This window comes from Arachis stenosperma, chromosome 3 (genome assembly GCF_014773155.1).
Source record: "Arachis stenosperma cultivar V10309 chromosome 3, arast.V10309.gnm1.PFL2, whole genome shotgun sequence".
NCBI classification, from domain to species: Eukaryota; Viridiplantae; Streptophyta; class Magnoliopsida; order Fabales; family Fabaceae; genus Arachis; species Arachis stenosperma.
The window spans coordinates 171417527-171437108 of NC_080379.1; the positions used below are offsets into that span (position 1 = coordinate 171417527).

General features: G+C 33.7%; 2 protein-coding genes across 2 annotated transcripts; one reads left to right on the plus strand and one right to left on the minus strand.

Annotated features, from left to right (window-relative positions):
• The first annotated feature begins 10978 nt into the window (after positions 1 to 10978).
• Positions 10979 to 15313, plus strand: LOC130969480 (uncharacterized). Its single transcript, XM_057895219.1, has 11 exons — positions 10979 to 11192; positions 11376 to 11471; positions 12009 to 12085; positions 12275 to 12354; positions 12861 to 12921; positions 13492 to 13559; positions 13650 to 13731; positions 13935 to 14015; positions 14092 to 14169; positions 14560 to 14679; positions 14887 to 15313. The coding sequence occupies exons 2-11, from the start codon at positions 11378 to 11380 to the stop codon at positions 15061 to 15063; spliced, it is 918 nt and encodes a 305-aa protein (XP_057751202.1). The 5' UTR covers positions 10979 to 11192; positions 11376 to 11377; the 3' UTR covers positions 15064 to 15313.
• Positions 15314 to 16201: 888 nt separating this feature from the next.
• Positions 16202 to 18787, minus strand: LOC130970848 (PLASMODESMATA CALLOSE-BINDING PROTEIN 3-like). The gene is made up of 3 exons (XM_057897047.1): positions 18462 to 18787; positions 18344 to 18377; positions 16202 to 16597 (listed from the first exon to the last, which is right to left on the minus strand). Exons 1-3 carry the CDS (start codon positions 18748 to 18750, stop codon positions 16372 to 16374), a joined length of 549 nt encoding a protein of 182 aa, XP_057753030.1. The 5' UTR covers positions 18751 to 18787; the 3' UTR covers positions 16202 to 16371.
• Between the last annotated feature and the right edge of the window lie 795 nt (positions 18788 to 19582).

The following is a 19582-nucleotide window of genomic DNA, read 5'->3' on the forward strand; positions in this document are numbered from 1 at the left end:
AATTTTGATATTGATTCATGTTCTTATTGATTTCTTTTATTGGTTAGTGTCTAAAAGGCAAAATTATTGTATTGTTATACTCATTTTCGTTAGTTTAATAGTTAAATTAGTTTATAAAAAATTTATTTTATTTTTAAAATTAAAAGTGAGATAGATGAGTATAAAGAGATTATGCTATTTAAACTATAATTTGTTGGTTTAAATTTATTAATTAAATTAATTTTTTAAAAATTATAAATTAATTATATTTATTTTTTTGTATCATGTCGTTAAGAATTTTTGTTAACGATTGATAATGTAAAATGTTAATTGACGTATACATAATATCTGACATATTTGATGTTAATAAGATATATTTATAAACATTTATTAATTTAATTATTTTTTAATTATATAAATTTTAATTCCAATATAATTTAAAATTAAATTGATAAATTTTTATCAAAATATTTGATCAGCTAGTGTCTAATTAAATATATTAAGTGTTATATATATTATAAGTTAATATTTTATATCATTAATTATTGATAAAAATAGTTAATATAATAAAATGATAAATGTGATTAATTTATAATATTTAAAAAATTAATTTAATTGATAAAATTTTTTAAAAACTAATTTAAAAAATATCATATTTTGTTAATTAGACTCGTCGGAAACTAATGGTTAGATTATTTTTTATATGAATTTCATGCCAAGTGTACTGTTGTGAATATGTACTGTTCAAATTGAGGTTTGATGTTTTGAATTTCTTTGTTTTTCTTCTATTTTCAGATTATTCATAAATATAGATAATAATATATTTAAATTATGAAAATAACGAGGCACGCACATTCTGACAATGGCACTATCTTTTTTTTATAAATTTTTTTTATTTAAAAAAATAACCAAATGACACTTATAATAATAAATCGTAGAAAATACATCTAAATTTTATCAAATAATATTAGACATTTATATAAGTCTTTGCATCAATATATTAAGGGGAGTGCTACGGTGATGAGATGAAGAATTTTCTTTTCATGCTGAAACAAGGTGGAATGCATAGATGTTGGACGCGTGTATTAATGTTCCCCAGGACAAGACATATGTAACAGAAGCAGAGAGACAACAGGCTTTAAGTTGTGATAGTGATTAGTAAGTTAGGTAGTAAATTATGTTAATTAATGTGGTTAAGTATTTGGGCCAATTTGATTTGAAGCCCAAAATTTTTTTTTGAAGCTGTATTTTTCGTTAAAGAAAAATTCTGTATTCCTGTTTAAACATTTTATCATACATAAATTATTTAAAAAAATATAAATTGTTAAAATTATTAACAAAAATTTAATATGACAAAATTCAATTTTTGTACAAGTATTTTTTATATTTTTTTTTATTTTTTTTATTTACAATTTATTAGTACTTTATTATTTAATGAATGATAAAAAAAATTATTTTTATGAAAAATCATTTTTTGTATAATCATAAAGAAGAGACCAATAAATCAGTTTAAAAATAGTCACCAAAAAAATCAGTTTAAAAATTAATATAAAAATGATAACTTAAATAAAAAATAGTTAATATTCAAATTTTTAAATACAAGAATAAACTGTATACATATTGAAGATACAAATATAAAATATATGTTTAAAATAAAAAAAGAAGACAAAAATAATTATTTATTTTCCATAAATACTCCCAATTTATCTGTTTTATATAATTTATGCATATATTTATATTTATCTTTTAAACATTTATACAAATTATATTTGTATGTAAAAGTTTTAATATTAAATAAATTTATTTAAAATTTTATTTTTACCTTATTGTTTAAATTATTATATTGGTCTCTTCCCTAAGATAATACAAAATTTAATTTTTCGTTAAAATAATTTGTTTTGTTATTAATTACATAATAAATGACTAATAAATTGTAAATTAAAAAAATAACAACATTATTAAAAATACAGTAACAAATATGACATGTTATTATTTTAAATTTGTATTATTAATTTTAATGATATATGTATTTTTAAAAAAATTTATGTATCATAAATAATATGTTAACTTGGTTAGAGAACAAAATTTAATTTTATATTTATATGTTCATGGTTCCTAATAATATTTTTAATTATTTAGAATAGATTTATTTTGTTATATTACATTTTACATATTAATATATATTCCATCATGTAATTAAATAAAAATATATTTTTTAAATAAAAAATTTAAGAACTGAACTAACTACTAACGACGTTGATGTTGGTATGGAGTGATTCATCTGTCATAGCCAAAAAAAGGGGATTCACTGAGAGGACAAGAAATAGGAATGAAGTCGGCGCTGCCTATACTGGGAAGAACGGAGAAATTACAAGTCATAGGAATTCGATGAGACGTTAAAGAATGATGAAAGAGATCGCGTCAGAACGTGCTACAATTAACGGGGTAGAATTTAAACATTTTAAAAATTTATACAATTACCCATCTGAAATTATAAATTACAAAATAACTCAACTATAGTTGAGATAATTACCAATTAAATTATGACACATTTTTGAGAAAAACTTATGTTCATACCCTGACCCAGTAATAAAGGCCCAGGTCCAAAAGAAAGGCCTAATCCAGAAAATTGAGCCTTACTACGCGCCGACCTGGTGTCAAGAAGTCGGTGCAGGCTAAGATATGTCTTAAACAAGTCGGGCACGAGATTAGCTGGCAGATAAACACTCATTTAAATGAGTAACCGCTTCAATCTCTTAGGCATGTTTTAAACAATATGCATAACGTCCCATAATTTTGATGGTTATTCTTTGCACTCATTGTGCCACAACCCTAACTCAAATTTTGGGGGTCATCTGAGAAAAAGATAGTAGCCACCAAAGAGACAGAGAAGGCCAGAAATAGAATTTACCTTTCTGCGCAAAGCAGAAATTTTCAAACGGCAATTTCTCAAATTTTCACCGTTGGACCAGTTTGAAGGTTAAACTGCATGTTCCTATCATCTTGTTCTTCATTATGGTCGGTGGAGATGTTCATTGGAGAATTTCATGGAGAGAAATTGCCTTCACAAGAGAGAAATTAGGTTTCTCATTTTTTAGACAGAGTAGTAACAACCTTGGATCAGCAGTTTCTCATTCTTTAACCGTTCGATCCACGTGCTTTGGTGCTTTCATGTTTTGGATGCTTATATGCACATGTTTGTGCTTTGTTTGAGACTTTCTTGTATCTCATTCGATTATAGTGGAGCAATTTCATCGGTCTGGACGACCCGTGGTTTTGACCTCTCGCATTGACGGGGTTTTCCACCTTAAAATTTTGCTGTGTTCTTGTTATTGCTTTACTTGCTATACGTGCTTCTTGTAGTTGCTGCCATGTTGTGTTGTTGAGTGCTTTCATATTCTTCCTGTGTTGGCTATTTGTGTTGTTTTCGCTTTTAAGCTCTTCGAAAGACATACCGAGACGCAAAACAACTAAAATATAAAAAAAACTAAAATTTAAAAAAAATTAAAATATTTGAAATGACTTGAAACAAATATGAAAATTCTTTTGAAAAACACCGATAATGAAACAAATATAAAAACTCTTTTGGAAAACACCAATAATAATAATACTAATAATAATAATAATAAAATGTGAACTCGCGTTGAAGTGAACGCAGGAGTAACAATTTTTGACTTTTAGTAAACGTGCTTTTAAGCTGTGAAATCACTTATGCGTTTAGAAAAAAAGGATTGCCAAACATTAAAATACAGCGTTCAAAGAACTTCAACGCACTCTTAAAAAAGAATAATTTTATATATTCTTTATCTTATGGAGCAAGTTTGGCTGACAAGCCCACGCTTTTAAACTCAAAATACTACGACTAAATTTTTTAATTTATTTGATTTCAAAATTAAAAATAATTAAACTAAAAGAATTAAATATCTAAACAAATATTCTTTTTTACAAATAAATAAAGATATTAAATTTTTTTATTCCAAAGAAAAAGATTTCAGAACTAAATAACATGGACTTTACAACAACATAGACCAATAAAAAACATCTTCTCTCTTTCTATCCTAAATTCTTAATTTTAGAGCTATCTTCTCCCTTTATTATTATTATTATTATTATTATTATTATTATTATTATTATTATTATTATTTTTATTTTCTTTGATTTTATATTTTTATTGGTTATTACTACTATAATATTTTCATGATCCAATTTTGGGTTCATGTCCAAAAAACATATTTCAAGGCCCAAACCATCAAACAAAAACGGTCACTGTGATATATATCATATTTATTTTATTTTTGTTCCATAGCATAACAAAAACAATGAGATCAAATATTTATTGGATCCACAAAAATAGGCCCAATAACATAATTGACATCATTAACACAACATTATTTTCTCCTAACCAAATTTTCAGCATACATCACTATCAACTTTAACGCAGAAATTGTCGGCACTTGGGAGACATCAGTGCCACGCGTCCTTTCCTTCTCCTTGCCACACATTTTCAGCACCGGCAGAAAAAACTTCTCTTAAGCACCGTACCACTGGCCATAATTTAAAATAATAGTAGAACTGAACTATGAGCCACCATGCGAGGAGAGACGGTCACACCTCATCACTGCGGGCCTAGAGCACGCCGTTCGTGTCCCGTCTCGTCGCCGCCAACCTCGTCCAGCTCGCTGCAGTTGCTAGTCATCAGAGGCCAGGATCGATACAGATGCGTTCGAGAGGGAGGACGAGTGCGAGATAGGAGACGCGGATGAAGGACTGCCGCCGTTCTGCCTAGCCGCCGTCGAACTGCTACAGCCGCCGTGCCTTGTCTCCTTCGTCGCTAAGCTTAAACCGCCGCTATGTCTGTTGGGGGCCACCGTCATTGCTGAATGAAGAGGGAGAGTATTTGTTTACATATTTAATTCTTTTAGTTTAATTATTTTTAATTTTGAAATTAAATAAATTCAAAAATTTAGTCGTAGTATTTTCAGTTTAAAATCGTGGGCTTGTCGGCAAAACTTGCTCGATAACATAATTAATATGCAACATTATTCTTTTTTAAATATCTTTAAAATATATAACTTATAATTTATTCATATAGAATTATCGATTAAATTCCTATTGTATATTTGAGCCAGCTCGTGTACTCGAGTGAGCTACTAAGCTTTCGGTCAGTCGACCGTCGGCTTAAAAATTCGACTTCATTGTTAACGACTCCAGCTGTTAGCCAACCGCAATTTTCGTGAGCCGAGCTTCAGCTTTATCAACCACGGCTCACGAAGGCCCACTTTCACTCGTACCCGTGTTAAACAACAAAAACAATAACTTAGAAGGACTTCAAAATTTTCTTCCTAGAACTCGATGAGACTTAACAACAACCATTATTATAAACTATTATTTATTCTTCAAACAAAGTAATTATTAAATAAATATTACTTAACCTAAGATTAAATAATATCCATTTAAATTATTAAACAAATTATTTAATGCAAATATCAAATTTTAAAATTTTATAACTTGAATTATATCTATTTAAATAAATTTATAAAAACGTTATTTTTAAAAAAATTTAAATTTAAATATTGTTTTTAGATTTAACATACACTTTCAACAGTTATATTTAACTTCAAAAAACTACTGTTTAAAATTTTCAATTTATTTATTTTAAAGATTTAAATTTATTAAACTTGACATATTAAATATCTAAATAGATTTTTTTCTCAGATAAATAAAGGTTATTAATTTTCTTTCATTCATAGAACAAAATTTCATAACACAATAACATGGGCTTAGAACAAAACAGATAAGTAAGGACTATTATTATTGTTATTATTTATCTTCTTCAGTTATATATTTCTATTGTTTATTATTACCATAGCTGTATTTTCATTATCCAACTTCATGTTTATGTTCAACAAAAAAATTGTCATGGTCCAAAATGTTAAGCAAAAACAGCATTCTAGTGTCACATATCATGTTCACTTCTTTTTTTGTTCAATAACACAAGAAAAAAAGCCACCCTCAAATATAGCTGCCAACACTTGCTGGGTCTTCAAACATAGGCCCAATAATTTAATTAGCATGATCAGCGTAACATTATCAACTAACCTAATTTTATGCGTACATCACCAACTGATCACTATCAGCTTTGGGTCAGTAAATGTCGGCAATATGGAAGCAAAGAAAACACGCATCCTCTACCTCACACTGCCGAGTGGCGAACAGACATGTCGTCAAGTTAGCGGGCCCGCTTCAGCTACTCCAGTCTTGGATCTTTTGGCGCTTTCCTCGGTTTAGGCCTGCCGGCTATGAGGAGTTGAGCTGGCCATTGGCATCGAGGTACATTACTAGGCCTTCTCTATTTCAATTTGACATACATAACTGCGTAGTCATTAATATTCTATTGCATAGTTTGAACACATATTTCTGTTGATGTAACAAATGTGTATGGTGCAGATGGTCAGGTTACAACCCTTCCGGGAGCGAGAAGGGTCCTAGAGTGCAGTTGTGGAGGCTCAGGATAGACCGGTTACAGGACGGGGAGGTGAGTATGCTAGTTAACAAGTGTCCTTTTAGAATCTAGCATTTCTAGTTGTGTGCTACAGTTGCCCTGACAAATGTGAGTTCCTTTTGCAGTTTCTATGGATGCCGTACAGTACTCCCGACGTACTTCAGGTTGTGCATCCAGAGGTTTTGGAGCCTCGGCATATGGCGTTGTGGCGCTCTGTGACGGCGCTGATCTACTTTGCTGTGATAGAGTGGCATCAGATAGATCGTGTTCTTCCGCAGTTTGGTGGGGTTCAGCCCCCTCCGCATCCCGCCCTGAACATTGACTTTTTGATGTCCAAGGACGGTAGAGGCGGCGATCGATGGTTCCCGTCTACTTTGCAGAAGTGGCATCTCCTTTGGGACTCTCGTCAGGACTGTGTGCTGAGGTTCGACGTTGTCGGCGACCCCGGACCTTCGCATGCGTTCCTTGACTGGTGGCGTCAGCATGGGAAGAGGTTCTTGTCTCCGGAGACGCAGTTGGGGGATCCTAGAACAGTTCCTATTCCATTAGAGGCCTCACAGAGGGGTCCGGGGCGAGTTCCTGACATGGATCGTCCTGAGGACGTGCCGGACAGGCGTAGGGTTGAGAGGAGGATGGGTGTGGGGACACGGCGGAGCCAGCGTGAGTGGAGGTGGCCTGACCATGCTGTGCACGATGATTACGACGCCGGTCCCGCTAGAGGCGGAGGACGAGGCCAGCGAGGTAGGGCTGATCTGCATGACCCTGATCAGCATGGGCACGTTGGTGGGGGTGGTTCAGGGGCTGCTGCATCTGCTGGTACTAGCACACACGATCAGGGTCATGTAGGTGAGTGGTATGGTACAGGGATGGGTGCCGGGGCTGACACAGGTGACGCTGTACTTGGATCAGGCCCTCTTGGAGATTACTTCGTTGGTGTGCCAGCCGATGACCAGCCTGAGCAGGGGGGGACACCTTGGCGCATCTCGGGATCACAGTGGTCAGATTTTATTGGGTCAGACACGCTTGTTGGGGACTTTGGGAGTCCACGCTTCCTTGAGGAGATCACCGCCATCACGCAGGGGGACGCGACTCCACGCAGTGGTGGTCAGACCTCAGGCACACAGGCCCCGTTAGATGTTGATCTGAATGAGCCTCCATCCTCATCCGCTGGTCACCAGTTCTGTCTCGGAGGTACTCCTCCATCCGCCTTCACCGCTGCATCAGAGTCTGTCGCAGGGATTTCGGCGGCACCCCTGCATGTTGCGCCACCAGCACAGCCTGCCCCACCGGATGACGGGGATGACATCGAGGATGAGGAGCCGTTTATCCGCCGAGGTCAGAGGGCACGGGTAGCCCGTCGCTGTGGTACTGGGTCGCATCTGTTTAGATGATTCACGTTTCATGTATTTTTTTCTTTAAAGTTCAATCATGTATGATAGTGGTTTGTACTTTTTTTGTTATGTTATAGTCTGTTTACCTATGTTTTTTTTTATTTGTGTTCTGGGACATTCATTTTGTATGATCAATGAATCTTGAAACAGTTTAGTGTTTATTTTTCTTATTAAATTGTGCATCTACGGAAAGTGTAGCATTATTCATAAACAATCAAAGTAAAAGTCATGCGCACTAATGTAAACAATACTGACACCAACAACAAGCGGACTAATGTAAATAACACTAAGACTAGCAACATGCGCACTCATGTAAATAACGCTAACACTAACACCATGCATACTCATGGCGTCCTGTCTGAGACGAGCCTCCAACCTGTGGGCAACTACGTCGTCTGTGTCCGGGTTGGCGACATAGGCCGCACCTCTTTGGCCGATTCGGATCTGCCTCGTCCATAGATACACAGCTCAGTCAGTCTCACACTAATTCGAACCGGCCTGGTTCGAACTATGATTGGTGTAATTCGAACCAGCCCGGTTCGAATTACATGGAAACCTTCTCTCTCTATAATTCGAACCACCTTGGTTCGAATTACGTTCATTCTTAATTCGAACCAGGCTGGTTCGATTTATTACCAACAAAAAACCCTAATTCGAACTCACCTGGTTCGATTTATTAACAATTAGAATTCGAACCAACCTGGTTCGAATTATATAAAAATACGATCTGGCTTATTGCTGAAACGATTTTTGCTTTGGCGTATTTACGTTATTTTTTGACTCATTTGGCTTAATATGGTTTTTTACCCTAAATTATGTATTGTCACTGCATTTAAAACATATAAAGTTATAAATTAGAGTTTTAATCAAACACATTTTTTTCATTTATTTATGTATATATTTGAACATTTTAAAGAATAAAAAAATCATTAAAAAATGAAAGATATAAAGAATATTAAATAGTAAATGAGAACTTAAAATTATATGTAAGCAAATTAAAATTATGTATTTAATATTTTAATGTGATTTGTAAAAAAAAAAAACATATTGCATAATTGAAAAATTAAATCACAGTGACAAATTAAGTTTAATATAGTAATAACAAAGTTTTAAAGCTAACGTGAAATATTAATATTTTTTCATAAAAAAACTTATTAATGACTTAGATTAACGTTAGCATATTAATATAATTAGGTTCATTATTATGTTGTGCTAGATGAATTGAAAAAAATTATTGCTTGTGACATGTTATTAATTCCATCTAAAATCAAATAATTGATATAATAATAGATTATTTATAATTGATTATAATTATTATTTTTTTAATCAAAGATAGGAATGAGACTCGAATCCCTAAGTTTTAGGAGAATATGAAAAGACTATGTCATTTGAGTTATAACTCATTGATTGATTATAATTAATTTAGTTTAATCAATCAAACAAAATAAAATTGAAAAATACCTTCAAGAAGAAGTTATGTTTCATAATTAAATGATTGAAATTCAATTTGATATTTATGAATTAATTAAATTAATGAGTGTGATATTTAAATATTTAATTAAATAATTAATTAGTTAATATAATTAATTTTTTATAATAAATTATATTTAATGAATTAAAAAAATAAATTAAAAAATATTCTCAAAAACATATTATGTCAGTTTCATAATTAAAAGAAAAATTTAATAGATAATTATAATAGATAATAGAATAATAGATATTAGATACGGTAATCGATAATAAATAATAGATAATAGATTTACTTAGTTAAACTAAAAATAAAATAATGACCTCTCTCTCAATTTAATTTTATTCACGTTATATTATTTTTCATTAATAAATTACAGTCATAATTTTCAATTTACTAAATAACAAATTAAGTTATTTATTTTTGCTGATTTTAAATTTGTTCGTAAATCACCATGACTAACTCTATGAAATGAATAAGATTATACGATCAATAACAAATTAAGTTATTTATTTTTTGCTTGTGATGGAAAAAAAAATTTTTTAGTGGGATCCACACTAAAATTTTCTTTTTTTCTTATTTTTTTTCATAACCAAATAAAGAAAAATATTATTTTTCACCCATTTTTTTTCCATCTATTTTCTTTCCACTCATTTTCTACCAAACCAAACATAGTGTTAAAGATTGACAAAGCAACTCAAAAGCTGTGACTAAACGGATAAGAAACAATAAGGAGAAGGAAAATTCAAGCTCTGCTCTATGCTATCGTATTTTTTTATTTTTTTTTGGTCATACATGCTATCGTATTCAATTACTCATTGCCTTATTAGGACTGTGTAGTCTCTGCATTTTGGGCCTTTGGTCTATGTTTAAAAAAAGAAAAATAAAAATAAAAAACCTAATCAAACAATTTCCTTGAGTCAAGATAAAAAAAAAAATTTCTGTTAGACGAAAAACAAAGATTTTCCTTGCCTTTTTTTTTCGTTTTAATAAATATATAATAAATACGTAAAAGTTTAATTTTTTATTTTTCTTATTTTTTAATTAACAATACAAACATGTATTATTAATTTCTAATCGGATCCTTTTCCCGATTAGTAAACAGCTGCGGTGCTCTTGTGAAGAAGCTGTGAAAGTTGTATCAATGGCGGGGGTTTCTCTCAAGTGTGGTGACTGTGGCACTCTGTTGAGGTCCGTAGAGGAAGCGCAACAGCATGCAGAGCTCACCAACCACTCCAACTTCTCCGAATCCACCGAAGCAGTTCTCAACCTCGTCTGCACTGCTTGCGGCAAACCCTGCCGATCCAAACCGTTAGATCCCTATCTCTCTTTCATTCTCCTTTTCCTGTTTACGTTTCCTCAATTTCTTCGTAGCACATGGCTTCTGGATCGTGTTTTTGAATTGAACCATCTATACAAGCAGCTGATGAACAGTTATGAATTATGATCTTGCTGTGATTTTCAGTTATTTTAGGGTTTAACTTGTTTGAGGTTCTGAATTTTTAGTTGGCTGCTGCAACGGGGAGAAATTAAAACAAACAAACTTTCTTTTTGTGTGTGTATTTTGTATATTTGTTGAGTCTAGGAGATAATTTTCTGTTTCATTATGTATGGAGAAGAAGGAACCTTGTTTTTGCAGTGTTTTCTAAGGTGCCTTGATTTCTTGATAGTTTTCCTTTCCCCATGCTATTGATCATTTAGGAAAGTGATTTGCATACGAAAAGAACCGGGCATACTGAGTTTGTAGATAAGACTTCCGAGGCAGCCAAACCGATAAGTTTAGAGGCTCCAAAAGTGGATGAAGCTGCTACCTCAGAAGAGGCTCTCAATGCAGATGCAAGCCAAGATGCAGGTTACCTACTACTCTGTTAGCCTCAATTAACCCATGACTGTAATAAACCTTGAAAATAGATATTGTGTGTCACTTTGTTTTTGGAAAGCCTTCTCAAAGATTTCACCCTTATTCTTTTGGCTAATGAATGATAATATCTACTTTTTAAGGTCAGTAATTATTGCTTTATGCTTTAAAATACAGAAATGGTTGTTCCTGAGGTTGACAAAAAGCTTGTTGAGGAACTTGAAGCAATGGGATTTTCTACAGCTCGAGCAACACGTGCACTTCATTATTCTGGTGAGTTTCCTTTCAATTCTGTTATTATATTTCTAGCTGCATATTGTTCTTTATGTTTTGTGCGAGAAAGCTAATAAGAGGCTCAGCTATGTTAAGCAAATCAAATGAAAGATGGTACATTTTATTAGGGGGTCGTGGAGGAAAACGGGAATGGATCCTCTCCATCTTTTTTCTCTCAATTATTTTGTCAAGTCTGATCTCTCACCATACACTCCTTAAGTGGGACCAAGAGAAAACATGTGAGAGAAGATATTGAGTGGTGACAGATCACACTTGACAAAACAATTAAGGAAAAAAATTGAGAGGATCCATGAAAAGTGGGTAAAAGAAGATGAAACTGTTAATACTTGTGTGTGATAACAATTACATTTGACACAATTGTAGATAGTCATTTTTTTAAAATTGTGTACTTTTACTATCTCTAGATCTAGGTACTTTACAATACATTATTTATGTTATTTATATTTGGACATTGATATCATTTACTCTGTAGATATTAAACATTGGATTTGGTTCTCTCTTTGACTCTTTCTATAGGTAATGCTAGCATCGAGGCTGCCATAAATTGGATAGTAGAGCATGAGTCTGACCCTGACATAGATCAGATGCCCTTGGTATGATTTGTTTACATTATTAGTATGGCAATATGGCATATTCATGGTACTCACATTGTTTAACGAGATATAGATTTTAATATTGTGATTTTTAATCAAATTAGACTAATTCATGCTATGACTTAATGTCAAATCTATTTGGTATAACTAAGTTGCAATATCTAGCTCTTGACCTGATGTTTCATTCAGGTACCTGCCAATACCAAAGTTGAGGCTCCTAAACCTTCTCTTACCCCAGAAGAACTGAAGGCTAAACAACAGGAGCTAAGGTTTGAAACTGGATGTCAAATAAGATTTACATATGGCCTGAATTGTGAAGCTATTTGAGTTTAAACTTTAAATATAATGTAGCCATGGTAGTCACAGATTCAATTTTGCTTAAGCAGCTTGTGTATATGCATCAAACACCTAGTTTGGGCACCCTGATTTGTAGGCATTCTTAAAGCGGTCAACTATTAGAAATGCATCTGCAGATTTTAGCGCCTTCCAATACTGCATTTAGATTATATAAATGACTGCAACTTTTATATGACGGTGTTAATGGTGGCTTTGCTGAATTTCCTGTCTTTTTGTTGTGTTTGCTAATTTGCTTCTGGGTATTCTGGAGTTCTTTTGTTGTCATGTTTAGATTTTGTTATATAATCTAGTTAGCATCTTGTGTATCTTGACTTTTGTCCAGAATTATAGTTTGTGTGTGGTAGTTTTAGTCAGTCTTATCTATCATCGGTTTTTCATTTGTATTATCACTTTTTATTTTGAATCTATAATATTTAAGGGAGAAAGCTCGCAAGAAGAAAGAAGAGGAAGAAAGGAGAATGGAAAGAGAAAGAGAAAAGGTATTTTGTAGAATCACTTATCTCTTGGTGATAACGATAGGTGATTTACATTGATACTTGCATTTTAATATATTTGTGGGTGTTTATGTCTATACATCCTGTTAGGGATATAAAACCATTTTGAACCTCCATGTAGGTGCTTAAGGTTTTACAAATTATTTCAGGCGAGACAAAACGTAAGAGTTGTCCTTGGTTATGAAACAACTTGAATAAAGTAATCAATTATAATTGGGCCTCAAGTGCTTCGGGTTATCTTTCCTCGGTAATTTTTAAGCACCTATACTGTAAATTACTCCCACATCATGGATGAGAGTTTAGCTCCTAAAGAATACATAGGGCTATCATTGTATGAATTTCAATCTGCTATATTATATCTCTGCAATGTGACACATTCCAAAGTAAGAAGTATCTTTTTGGTTATCCTCTTGAAGAATTTGTTTCTTAATTTATGTATATAAAGTTTCTGTGGTTGGGCCAGTATGCAAAATCTTAATACACCATCTCAAGATACATATGTCCATACATGTCAAGCAGATACGTATGCTTGTCTCATATATATTTTTTATTTAGGAGAGAATTCGCATTGGCAAGGAGTTGCTAGAAGCAAAGAGGATCGAAGAAGAGAATGAGAGAAAACGGTCTGTCTTAACCAGTATATTATTGGTCTTGCATCCTGTCTTTTGTCATGAATGCACCTAGCTTTAAGCAAAATCTGCTTCCGTTTACAGGTTGCTGGCATTGCGAAAAGCAGAAAAAGAGGAAGAGAGAAGGGCTAGAGAGAAAATCAAGCAGAAGTTAGAAGAGGACAAGGTGTAGCTTCTTCAAACAGATCCCCCCCTTTCCCCTCTCTTTTTTTTTTTCTTTTGTCATGTTTTTTCTTTCTTGAGTTTGTACATCAGCATGGTCATCATGTCGTGCTCTCTTCTTTTTTAAAGAAGATAAGAATTCCTGCAAGATTTTCAATCTCTGCCTTTAACCACCAGCAGAATAATTTTTTTCCTCTATGATGTTAGGCTGAAAGAAGGCGAAAACTTGGATTGCCTCCGGAGGAACCTTCAGAAGCCAAACCCTCAACTGTTGTAGAGGAGAAAAAGGTATGAGAGGGTCCAAAAATGGGTTTCAATTTTTCCCCAGGTACTTCTTTATTTGAAAATTTGTTTTTGCATGCAGAGTTTTCTGCCAGTTAGGCCTGCCACCAAAGCGGAACAAATGAGAGAGTGCTTGCGTTCTCTCAAGCAGAACCACAAGGTACTTTCCTTTTTGTTTTTGATAAAAAAGAATGAAGAAACACAGGTTGTATTCATATATCATATATGCCTCTGAATTAAAATTCTTTAAAACTGCTTTCCGGCGGTTGCTTTTAGAAGATTGCTTCTTTTGTTATATGCTTAATTTATTTATTGCATTACACTGCTAGTTGAGTAGCTACTTGTTAATTATATTGTTACACATAGGTGAGGAAGTATAGGTAACCAATACTATTTTAGCTAATGTGTAGGCTTCGGCTGCAGCCAACAACGCCAATTTCAGTGTATTTGGTTAACTGTTTTCCTTATGCTGCCTATATGTTGGCTACAAAACTTTTGGGCATATAGTATAACTCATGTCTCTTTACATGGTAACTTATTCTTGGAGCAGGAGGACGATACCAGAGTAAAGAAAGCATTCCAAACCCTCCTTACTTATGTGGGAAATGTTGCCAGAAATCCTGACGAGGAAAAATTCAGAAAAATCCGACTTAGTAACCAAACTTTTCAGGTAAGAATTTCCCTAAAGATGAAAAAATTATCTAAGATTTGGGATGGGCAAGTGATACAAGACGTTCAGACCTTAACCATATATTCTTCTAATAATTGCTCACCCCTTTCTTGCTTCCCCCTTTTTTCCATCATCTTCTCTCTCTCTACCAAAGAAAAAGAAAACAATTGCTGATGCTTTGAATGTAATGTTTGTTGTTTGCGACAGGAACGAGTTGGTGCCTTGAAGGGGGGCATTGAATTTCTGGAGATTTGTGGATTTGAGAAGATTGATGGTGGTGAGTTTTTGTTTTTGCCCAGGGACAAAGTTGAGATGGCAGTTCTGAATTCAGCTGGGTCTGAACTAGACTCTGCAATTAAGAATCCCTTCTTTGGAGTTCTATAGTTCAGCAACTGTTATATTCTGAATCAGGCCTTACAATTATTATTGTTCAATGTTTCCAAGTCAAGTGTTTGTTCACCAAACTTGTGTTGTTTAACTTATGCTTGTGTCGGAGAAATTTTGGAGGTCTATACAGAGCTGTTTAAATTACGAGAGAATCTTGTATCTCTATTCCATGGGATTTCGTTGGAGTAAATTATAATACAATATAAAATTAAATAAGTAATAGGCAATTCTTACTTCCATTTTACACTGGCCTAATTACACTTTGGATTGTGGTAAGCATTAAGCAATTATTGCCCCTCACAATTTTGGCAGGCTATTAGTAATGAATTTTGCATGGTAAGCAGTCTATTGCCCCTTACAAATTCAGTAATTTATAACTAGAAATTAGGAAGTACATTTCTAATCGTTATCTAAATCTCATTCGTAAGGCAGCTTAGTAAATAATATCATATTTCAGATTCTAATTATATGAACTTGCTTTGTATTCCATCAGTATTTTCCAAGAATACAAGTATATAATATAGGAGTTAGAAATAAAATAAGTTTGAATAATTTATAATTATTATATTTGATTTATTCAAAATTTAGAATTTATCATCCACGTAATATATTGTCATTTCCATTAAACCATGTAATTTTCAGTTGCAAAATATCTCCAAGGGTCAACAGAGAATTTGACACAGATTTATATAAAAAGACACTAATACCCTTAAAGATTAATTTGATAGGAGTTGTTTATAGTAAAATTATTATTATTATTGATGAATTATGACGAGTGGATTGAATCACCATATATATAATTTTATTTTATTTGATGCAACTGAAAAAAAAAATATATGTATATATAATTTAAACTTATTTTTAATATGTATTTTATAGTCATGACTAATTTTGTATACACCTAGCATGGTTAATGTATTCATGCAAATCAGTTTAGCATCGACACCCGTGATAAAATGCTTAGTGTTCTGGGAACTGAAATAAACTGAATTTAAAAAGATGATTAGGAAGAAATTCATTCTAAATAGAGCTTTATAAGCTGATGATATGATGAAATATACTGTTTGCAACGGGGACGATGAAATTGATCTACTGAATTAAACTTGAGCCCTATAATTTGCTATCCTAGCTCTGCCCTTCCTTCCCTGGTGGATAACAATGCCCCCATCCAGCAATGTTTATAACCTTATACAAAGGATGTTTAAAATATGAAATTGCATTAAAGCAAGGTTATAAACATCAAAAGGCTCCCCTTTTTAACCCCTGACAAAACTGTAACCTTCCTATTCTCACCAAAGATCATCATCATATGCATATGGCTAGAATGAGAAGGGAGGAAAACAACCCTACAAACCATGTGGCTGTTGCCTCTGATGCTGCCCTAGAATTGTCGGGGAACGGCGTGTTCATTCCCGGCGTTAGCCCACCGGTGTTGCCCCCGCCGTATATTGGTGTTGTTGTTGTAGGAGACGGCACGTTCGGGTTGTTGAATGCAGGTGTTGTGCTTGGTGTATTTCCCCCTCCAGCAGTGCTAACAAGTTCACAAGAATGAATGAAAAACAAATACCATTTAGTCAACAATTTACGTTTGTTTGTTGTTGTGTTTTTTTTTTAATCAAAAGTTTATATATCACAATTTGTCCCACTCCATAGCGCTACCATTCAGCCTAACATATTGAGGTTAAAGTTCCAATTACATTGAACTTTTAAATTGCAATAACCATGTGAGTGTGACCTATCAACAAATAAAGATTCATCATGACACGTGAGATGGCACAATAAACCTAGAACTCAAACCAGTGGCCCCATTGACATCATTGTCCCCTGTAACCATCACTAATTTTCTTACATGGTTTAGGACATATGAAATCAAAAAGCATCAAACACATTACAAGCAATGATTATCATCCGAATCCTAATAAGCATGGTTGCCATGTCACTTTTTCTGATGGAACCTAAACTTGAAACCATGGGAGATTGCTCTGTTTTAAGGTCATTAATTGAACTTATAACTTTCCATATGGGAGAATCCCTTTCATAAAAAACCACCCTTCTACCAAACTATAGACTTCAATAGCGACCTTATTCTATTATAAATTTATCTCGAGGTTTTACATGCAAATGAGAAACTAATGGATGGAAACAAAGGATGTATCATTGCCTGCATCCATGCAGATGAGAGAAGCTAGTCACTTTAGCACTGTAAAGCAGATCACTGACACTATGATTCAAACTAGTTAACAACGACAAAAGGATTTCATCATGGTGATGATTCCTGAGCCGTTGGATGGAGTAGGAGCCCCACTCCAACAGGTGCACCGTACATCATGATCTATTATTTGGCGTCACTCACTCAAATACTCGAACCAAACGATACTACTCCCCCACCTAAAATAGTAAGTAATATTCGAAAATGTGTCTTTATATAAAGATCACACTTATTATATTAAGTGTGAAAATTCAGGTGAAGTCGACTTCACATGAAGTTGATATCTGAGAGGCGTTAAATGAAAATTAATCAAATCAGTCAACTCATCTAACGACTTTCATTGTCACTTCACGTGAACTCGACTACACATGAGTTTCCACCTATATTAATATATCAAATATTTATTATATATCATCACTTACATAAGATTTAATTCATTTGGGTGCCCCACTCCCCAAATCTACCGATGGATGAGAATGTGTTTGATATTATAGTGAATTCATATAAGTATATAACCAAGGTACCAAAGTTCGCAAGTGCAACCCCAGAGCCAGAATTGGAACATTTGAAAAATAAAATAAAATAAACCAGGACATAGTTTTGCAGAAAATAGGCCATGGTTTAATGGCATTTCTAGTTTCATGCAAAGAGACACGTGTCCTAACATAATCTGATGCAACCTCCCCCATTCACTCTCTCTCTCTCTCTCTCTCTCTCTCTCTCTCTCTCTCTCAAACACACAAAAAAAACAGTGAAACACAGCACATTGCCACCACTGTTTGGCTTCCCGATTCGCCTCTCTATATGTGTATTCGGCAAGCCACAGAAGAAAAGGTACCAAACAGGATTTAAAAATAATAATAATAATAAATAAAGAAAAGATACATCCGAGAATGAGAATATTAGAATCCATTTACTTCAAAAACAAGGAACATTAACCACTTATCTTTAACTATTAAAAACTGTACTCTCCATCTGCCACTAAAAAAGAACTACTATCTCATATTTGCTGCAAAATGCAGAGTGTAAGAAATATATTAAAATAAAGATGCAAATAAGCAAACATACCTTCCAGAAGATGGGTACACGCAAGATCCATAGCCTACACAGAAACCAGAAAACAGAAAATGAGAACTAACCAAAGGGATCGGTAAATTGATGAAGAGTGTTTTGGAGTAGTGCATACTGGGATCGCTTTGAGCAATGGTGGCAGTGCCAGCAAAATCACAGGAACCAGGAGCTCTTCCCCTTCGCTGGTAGTAACTGTTGAAGGCGTAAGAAGCATGGGCTTGGATAGTGTTAGGAAGGAAGCAAAGGCCATTGGCTTGAAGAGGAAAGCAATCTGCACCGGAACCACATGCATAGTCCAGTGCAGTTTGCAGGGCCTGGTTGGATGCATCACTTCTAGCTACACACCATGTTGCTTGGCCACTCACATTGTTGTTCATCATGGTGGTCACCATTAACAGCATCATCAGCAAGGAAATAATGTGAAGCTTTGACGATGGTGGAACCCATGGTGCTGCCATATTAAGAAGGAAGATATGGCTTTGTTTTTGCTTATTAGTTGGTAAAGGAAGAGAGAGAGAGAGAGAGAGAGAGAGATTAAAGAGTGTGTGGTCAGAGAGGGGAAAAGAGGGATGCAAAAAACATATATTATTGTTGTGAAGAGATCAAAACAGAAGGAGGCGCTTTGGCTTTCTCTTTAGCTTCTCTTTTTCTTTATCGATGATCTCTCTCTCTCTCTCTCTCTCGTATTTATAAATTATAACGTTAATGTCTGCCTGTGAGTTTGCTGTGTAGGATGATCAGTCCCAGTAACTTTTTCGTCAGGTATTCCTCTGTTTACATAAAGTAACGAGAAATATTACAGAAATTATTTTTAATGAGCAATGCTAGGGACCAGCAACTTTTGTGATTGGTAGACAGCAAATAGTTATCAATGATAATTTAATGGTGTGAGATTGATGTGAGATTTCATCCAATGACTCATATTTCTCTGCTGGTTACATACTGGCCAAGATTCAACAAAACTGCTGGCCCCTAGACTTTTCCGATTTTTAATATGGAAAGAGAGATAATGTTTTGATTGAATATTGATATTTGAAGTGTATTACAGTATTATGGAAATCATTTAACACGTTCCTACGTGATGCAACACGTCCCCTACGTGGTAGCCAATATGTTGCTACGTATTGGCTAGAATGCTGTCATGTGTCTAACATGCCCCACATGTTGACTTCTTTTCTATAAAATCTGCACATCTGTAATTACACCAAATAATCTCATTTCCCAAAAAAATACCAA